Source organism: Salvelinus sp. IW2-2015, linkage group LG4q.1:29, assembly GCF_002910315.2.
Source record: "Salvelinus sp. IW2-2015 linkage group LG4q.1:29, ASM291031v2, whole genome shotgun sequence".
NCBI lineage: Eukaryota > Metazoa > Chordata > Actinopteri > Salmoniformes > Salmonidae > Salvelinus > Salvelinus sp. IW2-2015.
In genome coordinates, this window is record NC_036842.1 from 21,897,859 (window position 1) to 21,909,165 (window position 11,307).

General features: G+C 40.2%; 1 protein-coding gene across 1 annotated transcript; it reads right to left on the minus strand.

The window, feature by feature from the left end:
• Positions 1-8,226, minus strand: ftsj1 (FtsJ RNA 2'-O-methyltransferase 1). The gene is made up of 12 exons (XM_070442324.1): positions 8,124-8,226; positions 7,669-7,795; positions 7,403-7,472; positions 6,966-7,068; positions 6,630-6,708; positions 6,417-6,469; positions 6,257-6,310; positions 4,388-4,490; positions 4,153-4,236; positions 3,949-4,052; positions 486-694; positions 1-189 (listed from the first exon to the last, which is right to left on the minus strand). The coding sequence occupies exons 1-11, from the start codon at positions 8,181-8,183 to the stop codon at positions 515-517; spliced, it is 1,017 nt and encodes a 338-aa protein (XP_070298425.1). The 5' UTR covers positions 8,184-8,226; the 3' UTR covers positions 1-189; positions 486-514.
• Between the last annotated feature and the right edge of the window lie 3,081 nt (positions 8,227-11,307).

The following is an 11,307-nucleotide window of genomic DNA, read 5'->3' on the forward strand; positions in this document are numbered from 1 at the left end:
TGCTGGAGTAAATGTTATTTATTTTAGAAGTAAAAACAGAAAATACAAAATAAAAACACAATAACGGTACAACATGACAATTGAAATTGATTGGTAAAACATGTGGCAAAAATGATCTATAGTCTTTATGCATTCAAGGCTTTTCTGAACCAAATATCCTCTTTCTTTCTTTCTTTCTCTGTTTCTGCTCTATGAAATGCCAGTTCTCTCTGTTAGGGAAGACAACTATTGCCACATTCAGCAGGACTCAGTGTTCCATGGACATGGTGCTGTTCTGAACGACCAGATGAAGAATGTTGTGATTATGGTGGCCCAGAGGGTGATTGTGTGCTGCACAGGTTTTGAGATTACAAATGGTCATAACCATATTAAAATCAGTCCACAACCCTCCCACCAAATGGGAGCAAACATACCACAAAGACCGTTGAAGCACTGTGCGCTCCGTTGTGGGTAAACGTGTCTTTCAGTACAAACCGCCACACAACGTAGCAAAACGTTTAAGAAACTGAACACACTATGACTCTTCCTGACTGGTTGAAATGTCCATATTTGAAAGGGCTTCATCCAATGGAAGAGAGGGGGAGTCCTCCTTGGCCAATAGGTTGTTCTTGCGTAGTTGACAGGCCTGCTGGTAGGGTGGGCGAATGGGGGGCTGGGTGGGGGGCGTGTACTTGTATTCCTTGCTGGCATCCAACTATGAAGAAAAATAATATTAAGTTTAATGTGCACAGCACAAAAGTTTCATATGAAGTAAGGCTGTCTCTGACAAAAACAAATGTTGGTTGAATGAAAGTCGCCTGTTCTTTCGACCAATCGTTTGCTAAACATTTTTAAACCTGTATTATTCCATATAAAGACACACCATATGTGTTGTAATAAAATCAACTAGATACATTGAGCTTGTCTGATGCTTTAAGATTAGTTTGATGCCTCACGAGGGCACCAGAGATCTAGATAACCAGAAGATAAAAACCTTAACCTGACCCAACTATTCTCCTCCCACTCCTGCTGGCTTTCGCAGATTCTACCATTACTCTCCTGAAGTTGGCGGTAATAGGCTACACGGGGAGTCTGCAACCTTTCTCATGTGGAATGCTAATTTATCTTACAATTTCTACCGATCTGCATGCGAGTTATGGTTTTCATATGCAGATTTTCGTGAAATACCCTAAAAAGTTACTTCTATTGCAAACTATCTAAAAATAGCCTACATAAAGCCAACAAATAAAAACATAGCAGCTTGCAGCTAGAAAATATCCAGAAAAAAAAAAATTCCTATAAATCACATTGGCTACACATGGCCTGTCTGCAACGAACTTGAAACATTGGATCAACTATTAACTTGGGTCCGGCCCGAAAATATTCTGGGCCCTCAGTTTCCCGCGTCAGTGAGCTCTGGACAGACACAGCTATAGGCGATTTGCACAAGGGATTAAAAGCAGTGCTTGACTTGGGTAGGAACTCACCGGAGCTGAGTACAGCACCTCAAATTGTATACTGCTTGAGCTCCTGTTCCTCTTAAAGGACATTAGCTCAAAAGTATTGTGGAGCTCTTGCACCTAAATATAAACTGTACCAGCACCCAAAATGAGTACCGGAATCTATTTCAGTCCAAGTCCAACAATGATAAGCTTATTTTATGACGTTTCCACTGGATCAGAGCATGACATTTTTCAATTCCACGCTGAGTGGTTATCAAAAGGGAGAGAGCGAGAGAGATTTTTTCAAATACATTGAGGAACTATTGTAATTCTCAATGGATGTAAAAACAGACTTTGTTTGCAACTCCTCATTTTCACCTAAATCTCTCATTCGGACAATTAACCACATACTGTAGAGGGAAAACAGTTAACAGATAGTGGTTAGTTCGTTAGCTAGTTAACATTTCACACAGATTGCCAGGGTCCAGTAAGCAACTAACGTGTTATAACTTGAGGAACGCAAGGAGTCGTATACCAGTAGCCACAAATCAAATGTTATTCGTCACATACACAAGTTTAGCAGAAGTTATTGTGGGTGTAGTGAAATGCTTGTGTTTCTAGTTCCAACAGTGTAGTAATATCTAACAATACACACAATCTAAAGTAAAGGAATGGAATTAAGAATATATACATCATTTGGACGAGCAATGTCAGAGAGGCATAGACTAATCAAATTGTAGAAACATCAAGGATGATCAATGGAAACAGGATGTACCTGAGCTCAATTTCAAGTCCCATAGGACTTGAAGGGTCTGAATACTTACGTAAATAAGGTATTTCTGTCATTTATTTTGAATCGATTTGCAAACATTTCTAAAAATGGGTGTTTTCGCTTGGTCATCTTGGGGTATTGTGTGTAGATTGATGAGGAAAAATATTGAATTCATTTTAGAATAAAGCTGTAACGTAACAAAATGTGAGAAAAGTAAAGGGGTCTGAATACTTTCTGAATGCACTGTATACACAAGAGTGTGCAAAGCTGTCATCATGGCAAAGGGTGGCTACTTTGAAGAATCTCAAATATATTTTTATTTGTTTAACACTTTTTTGGTTACTACGTGATGCAACGTGTTATTTCATAGTTTTGATGTCTTCACTATTATTCTACAATATAGAACAGTACAAATAAAGAAAAACCCTGGAATGAGTAGGTGTGTCCAAACTTTTGACTGGTACTTTATGTATGTATGTATGTATGTACACTACCATTCAAAAGTTTGGGGTCACTTAGAAATGTCCTTGTTTTTGAAAGAAAGGCACATTTTCTGTCCATTAAAATAACATCAAATTGATCAGAAATACACTGTAGACATTGTTAAACTTGTAAATGACTATTGTAGCTGGAAACTGCTGATTTTAATGCAATATCTACATAGGCGTACAGAGGCCCATTATCAGCAACTCATGTGTTCCAATGGCACGTTTGTGTTCCAATGGCACGTTTGTGTTCCAATGGCACGTTTGTGTTCCAATGGCACGTTTGTGTTCCAATGGCACGTTTGTGTTCCAATGGCACGTTGTATTCCAAGGCACGTTTGTGTTCCAATGGCACGTTGTGTTAGCTAATCCAAGTTTATAATTTTAAAAGGCTGATTTATTATTAGAAAACCCTTTTGCAATTATGTTAGCACAGCTGAAAACTGTAGTGCTGATTTAAGAAGCAATAAAACTGGCCTTCTTTACACTAGTTGAGTATTTTGAGCATCAGCATTTGTGGTTTTGATTACAGGCTCAAAATGGCCAGAAACAAATAACTTTCTTCTGAAACTCGTCAGTCTATTCTTGTTCTGAGAAATTAGGCTATTCCATGTGAGAAATTGCCAAGAAACTGAAGATCTCGTACAACGCTGTGTACTACTCCCTTCACAGAACAGAGCAAACTGGCTCTAACCAGAATAGAAAGAGTGGGAGGCCCCGGTGCACAACTGAGCAAGAGGACAAGTACATTAGAGGGAACAGAGAAGAGGCGACTCCGGGATGCTGGCCTTCTAGGCAGAGTTCCTCTGTCCAGTGTCTGTGTTCTTTTGAGCATCTTAATCTTTTCTTATTACTGGCCAGTCTGAGATTTGGCTTTTTCTTTGCAACTCTGCCTAGAAGGCCAGCATCACAGAGTTGCCTCTTCACTGTTGACGTTGAGACTGCTGTTTTGCGGGTTAAAATAACAAATAACATAAATTTGATGTTATTTTAAAGGACCAAAAAATATATATTCTTTCAAAAACAAGGACATTTCTAGGTGACCCCAACCATCTGAATGGTAGTGTGTGTGTATATATTTGTTACTGCTCGACTAAAACAATCTCTGTCGACCAACAGCCTAACAACCAAACAATTGATCCATCGACTAATTGGGATCAGACCTAATATGAAGTATCTTATCTATGGAGTAACAGCTTTGAGACTAGTAAAGAAAAGCATTGGTCTACAATACATGTATCAGCAGAGACATGTATCTGAATATCAATACCTGGAGAGGGTAGGTCCGGTCCGAGTCAAAGGCACTCAGGTCTCCACAGGCCAAGAAAGGAACTATGATTCTGTTTGGTCCCTCCAGCTGGTTAAAATCTACATCTGAAACAGCCAGAAACCAACTTGAGTACCAGTGTATAACATGACAGTATTATATGGAGTTGAAACATGAGAAACATGGGAAACATTACTGTGTTGTTACCATATGAGTGATCCAGTAGAGGATTGGACATGTTGGGCACATATCCTACTGGAGGAGAGTAATTCTGACACATCACAAATGCCTCTGTAGAAGTGAGAGAAAGAAAGAAACAAATATTAGTCTCAAGCAGCCCATCGCCTACTTAATCCTTCAACCCTTCTGTCAAAACCAGGCATTTGAATGGAAACCATCTATGATCCAGTGTGTGACCAGTGTCAGCTGTGGTCCAGCTCACCTATGCTTGAGTTCCTGCTGCTCCGGGGCTTGGCACAGGTCACACTACTGAAGAATATCTTAAGCTGGGAGTACAGGAGGGTCACGTCCTTCCCCCGGAATATCTACACAGTAACCACAGCATAAGATAACTTCCACATGACATAGGCTTCTTAGCTCCTTTCCCTCCACAATAAAAAACAAACAAAGTGCAGAACTTGTTACATTAACACACATGTACATTGTAATAGTGTTGGTATTATTCATTTTGTATTGTAGATATGTAGTAGAGGTTGACCGATTATGATTTTTCAACGCCGATACTGATTATTGGAGGACCAAAAAAAGCCGATACCGATTAATCGGCCGATTTATATATATATATTAATATATATTTGTAATAATGACAATTGCAACAATACTGAATGAACAATGAACACTTATTTTAACTTAATATAAAACAAATAAAATCTATTTAGTCTCAAATAAATAATGAAACATGCTCAATTTGGTTTAAATAACGCAAAAACAGTGTTGGAGAAAAAAGTAAAAGTGCAATATGTGCCATGTAAAAAAGCTAACGTTTAAGTTCCTTGTCCAGAACACATGAAAACTGGTGGTTCAATATTCCCAGTTAAGAAGTTTTAGGTTGTAGTTATTATAGGAATTATGGCGCGTCGACTATTTATCTCTATACCATTTGTATTTCATATACCTTTGACTATTGGATGTTCTAATAGGCACTTGCCAGCCTAATCTCAGTTGATAGGCTTGAAGTCATAAACAGCGCTGTGATTCAAGCATTGCTAAGAGCTGCTGGCAAACGCAGTAAAGTTTGAATGAATGCTTACGAGCCTGCTGCTGCCTACCACCGCTCAGTCAGACTGCTCTATCAAATAAGAGACTTAATTATAATATAAAAAACACAGAAATACGAGCCTTTGGTCATTAATATGGTCAAATACAGAAACTATCATTTCGAAAACAAAACGTTTATTCTTTCTGTGTAATACGGAACCGTTCCGTATTTTATCGAACAAGTGGCAACCCTAAGTCTAAATATTGCTGTTACATCGCACAACCTTCAATGTTATGTCATAATTATGTAAAATTCTGGCAAATTAGTTTGCCATGAGCCAGGCGGCCCAAACTGTTGCATATACCCTGACTCTGCGTACAATGAACGCAAGAGAAGTGACACAATTTCCCTAGTTAATATTGCCTGCTAACATGAATTTATTTTAACTAAATATGCAGGTTAAAAAAATATATACTTCTGTGTATTGATTTTAAGAAAGGCATTGATGTTTATGGTTAGGTATATTCGTGCAACAATTGTGCTTTTATCTCGAATGAACTTTTGTTAAATCATCACCCGTTTGGCAAAGTAGGCTGTGATTCGATGATAAATTAACAGGCACCACATTGATTATATGCAACGCAGGACGAGCTAGTTAACCTAGTAATATAATCAACCATGTGTAGTTAACTAGTGATTATGTGACGATTGATTGTTTTTTATAAGATAAGTTTAATGCTAGTTAGCAACTTACCTTGGCTCCTTGCTGCACTCGCGTAACAGGTGGTCAAGCCTGCCACGCAGTCTCCTCGTGGAATGCAATCGGCATCCAAAATTGCTGATTACCGATTGTTATGAAAACTTGAAATCGGCCCTAATTAATCGACCATGGTGATTAATCGGTTGACCTCTAATATGTAGTGGTGTAATAATGTTATATGATGTACTGTTTTCTGTCTTTTGTTTTATGTCTGATGTAAGTGCCTTAATGTGTTTGGACCCCAGGAAGAGTAAATGCTGCCTTGGCAGTAACTAATGGGGGTCCCTAATAAATACAGATACAAACAAGTCCTCATCCAACATACAGCCTACCTTCGCAACAAACGTTCCTCCAGGTTTCAGGACGTGTGTTGTAATGTTTAGGGCCTGAGACGAGATATTTAGAAATTGATTACAAAGGATAAACAAAGATAACTGATCAGCCATTTGTGATTCAACTCAATATTACACAGTGTTGCAGTGTGATACTCACAGCCAATAGGAGCTGAGCTTGGATGTACTCATCCACATCATGGAGTCCTGTCACTATGTAGACAAGCCAGAAAATGACCAATAAGGAAGAGCCATACGCATGAAGAAAACACAACAAACCCCACAGTGGCAACTAAGAGAAGAGTATGCAACTAAATGCAAGAGGACACAAACAAAACTGAAACCAAAGGGAAGAGAAGACTCTCACACTCACCGTCTGGGGCTCCATCACACACTACCAGGTCTGCAGGCTGTCCTTTAAAATGCCTGATTATCTCCAGGGCAGTGGAGATCTAAAAGAAATAGATATATTTGACCCGCCAGCTTTGTTGATATACAGTTTGAGAATCTGATCCAAATCTGTCATACAATGTCTGCATTCCAAACCAAACACTTATTATCCCCTTTCCTCTGCCCTTGATGACTTGCACTTCCTTCTCTGAAAGGAATCAGGCCAATACTGCAACGAATTCAGTGTTCCAGAATAGAGTGTTGGTATAATAGTTTCTCTATAAGTCCATGTGGAACAGGACAGACATGTCCCAGTTACCTTGGTGATGTCCCCCTGGATCTGTGTCACCCCAGGGAGAGGAGCCATGGCCTGCAGGTCCACTGCCACTATTTTTACCTCCTCACTCTTCTCCTCCTTTCCTCTGTCAAACCGTCAGATTGATTTACAATATTAGTGTTATGCACACTATTCCTTAACACCCCATACTAATAGATGCCAACTATGCTTCAAGCAGAATGTATTTAACTAGGCAAGTCAGCTAAGAAATTCTTATTTACAATGACGGCCTACCCCGGCCAAACCCGGACGACACTGGGCCAATTGCGCGCCGCCCTATGCGACTCCCAATCACAGACAGATGTGATACAGCCTGGATTTGAACCAGGGACTGTAGTGACAACTCTTTCACTGAGATGCAGTGCCTTAGACCACTGTGCCACTCGGGAGCCAAGGAAAGGAAAGAGATTGAAACCAACCTGAGTTTACGGCTCAGGACCTGGCTCCAGCTGCCTGGGGCAGCACAGAGGTCGACTGCCCTTTTTACACCTGGGAGGGAGAAATGGATGTCAATGTCATATACAAGTAACATCAGAAATGGATGATCAAACTCATCTCCCTTTTCCTTTGGCATAATGTTATATTTTACAACGACCATACCCCAAAACATATGCCATTGATGTCTGATGTTGACCTAGGGTAAAACACCCATGGCCAGAAAAGTTAACCCAAGGGGCCTTCTTGCCTTTGAACAGGCCAAACTCCTCATCCAGCTGCAGTAGTTTGAAGGCGCTCCTGGCCCTCCAGCCCTCCTCCTTGGCAAGACGGTAGTAGATATCCCGTTTGTCTTTGGAGGAGCGGCCCATCTTCACCTGCACAGCAAACCAGATTTCAGTCACATTAGGTTAGTTAGACCAGAGCAGTTTAGATGTCAGTAACATAAGACTAGACTAGAGCCCTTTATTGCAACATGATAAGTCCTATTCCTTTCAGGTGAAGTTGACTTAGCTAAGTTTGCCGCTAGCTAAAAGTCTAGCAATCCCAAGCTAAAAGCCTATTTATGGAACCGTTTGCTTAGCTTCCTGACAAGCTAGCAAACTGAAAACGTGCTAGATGAGTTCGCATTCACTTGCAGACAAACACATATAAAAGTTCAGGACTAATGTGGAAGGGAAATATGTTTATTGTGTGCATACTCACACTTTTACTTCCTCGCTGTGCTTTACTCACGTAAACGTTGACGCTGTGAGGACCCAACATAGTTGCCTCGTTAACGCCTGTACAAAATTCTAAGCATTAATCTTCAGTCGATGGTCAAGGTAGCTACTTTTTTCTAATTACTGTACACCGTCGAAGATTGAGCTATAGAGAAAGTAAAAATGAACTAAAAAGTGATATTTCCCATGTATACTGTAACTTGCTATGTGTTCGATTTATGCTACTGCCACCATGAGAAAAGGTGAGCAAAATGTCTGCACAATTTTTTTTAATGGATTTTATTTAATCATTGGATACTGTTAAGAGGAGTACTGGTCACATAGTCAGAGATGGGCAGTATGTCTGTTACATGTATTTGAAATAGGTATTTCAATTACTTCTGAGTATTTTGTCATTTATATTACACTGGGCTGAACTCCAATGTATTTTGTAACAAGATACTTTCAAGAGCTGTAATTTGTATTTTTTTAAATTTTCACCATTTTGTGACCCCTTTCACCCTGCATTGGTATCAGAAGTCTGATGGCACTATGGTGTGATAAGACTGTCTGCGAATTTAACGAAATATACATGTATATCAGAGGAGGCTGGTGGGGGAGCTATAGAAGGACGGGCTCATTGTAATGGCTGGAATTAAATACATTAAACGTATCAAACACATCAAACATATGGAAACCACATGTTTGACTCTATTCCATTTATTCCATTCCAGCCATTACAATGAGCATGTCTCCTATAGCTCTTCCCACCAGCCTCCCCTGATCTATATGCAGAAATGAACAATTGCAACGCAATCTGAGTATTATTCTAATGAGCTCTGCCCCGAAGCAAGGCCAATAATAATACCCAGTATGTTTTGTAGTTCATTTTGGTATGTTAATTTTCACATATACAGTAACATTTTGGTCATTTAGCAGACACTCTTACCCAGAGTGACTTACTTCAACTAATGTAGATAAACAACATTATAAACCAGGTGGTTTGAGCCCTGAATGCTGATTGGCTGACAGCCGTGGTATATCACACCGTGTATTTCTGTATTTTTTGTTGTTTATTTTCATACATTGATCTTTATGGTATTTTGTAATTGTATTTTGTGTTGTATTTTGTCATTTTTGCCCATCCCTGAATAGTCCAACATTAGTGTTTATTTTTCAGGTGATTCAACACTATAGCTCTAGGTGGCACTAAAATCATGAAGAGTAGGCTACAAACAGTCTATCAGAGGTAGGACACATCACCTATTACAAAACAATTAAATAACATTTGCTGTAACAAATGCCGCCATATACAACATCCAACAAAACATACAAACATACAAATACAACATATAGGCTTACAAAATATTGCCAAATTTGAAAATGAATGTGCCAAGCGATGGGAGAATCCACCAGCATAGGAATGAACCTACACAAATGTTTTGGCCATTAGTTCAGCTCTATGGGTTCTTGCTGCCAATTATCCATTGCTTTCCAACATATTGTTTTAGCTTGGTTCAGTTTATCTGCGCAATTGATGGAAATCCATAAATTACTGAATTGATGTTAGGTTCATTTGCATTGTCATCTGGGAAATTAGTGTTTTAACTGAGGCAGCAGAGCGTTGGGCCAGTAACCGAAAGGTCGCTGGTTCGAATCCCCGAGCCGACAAGGTGGGAAAATCTGCTGTTTTTTCCTTGAGCAAGGCGGTAAACCCCAAACAACAATTAGGTATCCCCTTTCCCCTAACTCAAAGACATAATCTCATTGTTCCTTTAACTCTGGTGCTGCTCTTGACCACTTGTCCATTAGGAGCCATTAATCATTACAGTCTGGCCATGGTGTAGCCACTCTGTGAGTGTCAAAGTGCTTGGGGGCAAAAATCCCTTGGCAGACGCTCAGAATGTATCTCAGAGTCACCCCTGTCGAAGCCAAGATCTCAATACTGCAGTGCTGCTTCCTGTCAAGGAGAAGAAGAATGCAAGCTTTCTCTCTTTCTGTTTGAAATGCTGATGAGAGGACTATTGCCATGCGCTGGGATTCTGCATCACTTGTAATCCTGTTTCCTTTTTCATTGTTAAAGCATTTTTAGTGGAGGCTGTTATACATATGTATGAGTCTGTTACCCCGTCATCACCCCCACAGTTTATGAGAAAACCATCCATCCAAGGTGTCAGGGGCTTGCAGGGTGAAATAAGATTTTCTTGGACAAAGTATAGGCCCGCGTTGCAGAGTGGCAGTGCCTGTTATCGAGTGACTTCTCCCTGGTCCTGCCAGGAAATGTGCTGACCTCTGAGGGTTAGATTACCCTGCCTCCCCAGAACAGCTCCAGAGCACTTGAGTACAAGGCCCACGTCGTTGCGTGCAGATCAATATGTATTGAGTTGCCTTTTTTACAAGGGGTTACATTACCGTATATGTGTTTGCTTTGCAGTGATTCTGCAAATGGGGACTACATTGTTCCATAGATTAAGCCGGAATCTATCTGAGGTATCTTTTATCAATTGGACCTGATTGACACTTAAGGATATAACAAATAGGGCATGATGGGATATCAAACCTAACCCCTTGCTGACTTCTCTGGTGCATATGTGCCCAAAAATATGATCTGTAATCCCAGGTAAGTATGACATTACATTCAAACATAATGGTATACCTCTGTAAATCTCCTATTTCCCTTGTTCTGAAGAGGCTCTCCTGCTGCTCTCTGCCATTATTTAGATGTGCGGACACACAGACGTGCATCCTGGGATAGATCTACTCTACAGAGCTCTCAGTCACGGACCAAGGCCTCTGAAGTCTGCTGGCTTTGAAGGATTGAGTGGATACCTTTTTATCATTGCTCCTGTAATAACTCCAAATCTGTTCCTCCTCTCTTGATGGCTCCATCCTCCTCGCTGAGGCAATTTAAGCATGGCCTCTTCCCAGGCTTATTATTCTCCCCTTTCCAGACTAGTTTTATATTACATCACATTAAAGAGCTAAGAATGATGGCTGGCCACAGACATTGTGTGGGAGGGCTGGGGTTGTTAAATCCATAGGTGAAGGAGGGGATTAGTGAGAGAGCAAGTGGTTAGATCAGTTAGCGAATGTTCAGATGAGTGAGTGAGTTTGTGAGTTGTTAGTCTTTAGATAAGTAATTGTGAGTTACTGAACGAGGGTATAGGCAAGTGACTAAAAGGTTTTGA

Coding starts and splice junctions, on each gene's coding strand:
- ftsj1 (XM_070442324.1), bottom strand. CDS start 8,183: ATGTTGGGTCCTCACAGCGTCAACGTTTACGTGAGTAAAGCACAGCGA. Junction 6,709..6,965: donor TCCAGGGGGACATCACCAAG/GTAACTGGGACA, acceptor TATTTCTTTTAG/ATCTCCACTGCCCTGGAGAT. Junction 6,470..6,629: donor GTGTGATGGAGCCCCAGACG/GTGAGTGTGAGA, acceptor TTGTCTACATAG/TGACAGGACTCCATGATGTG.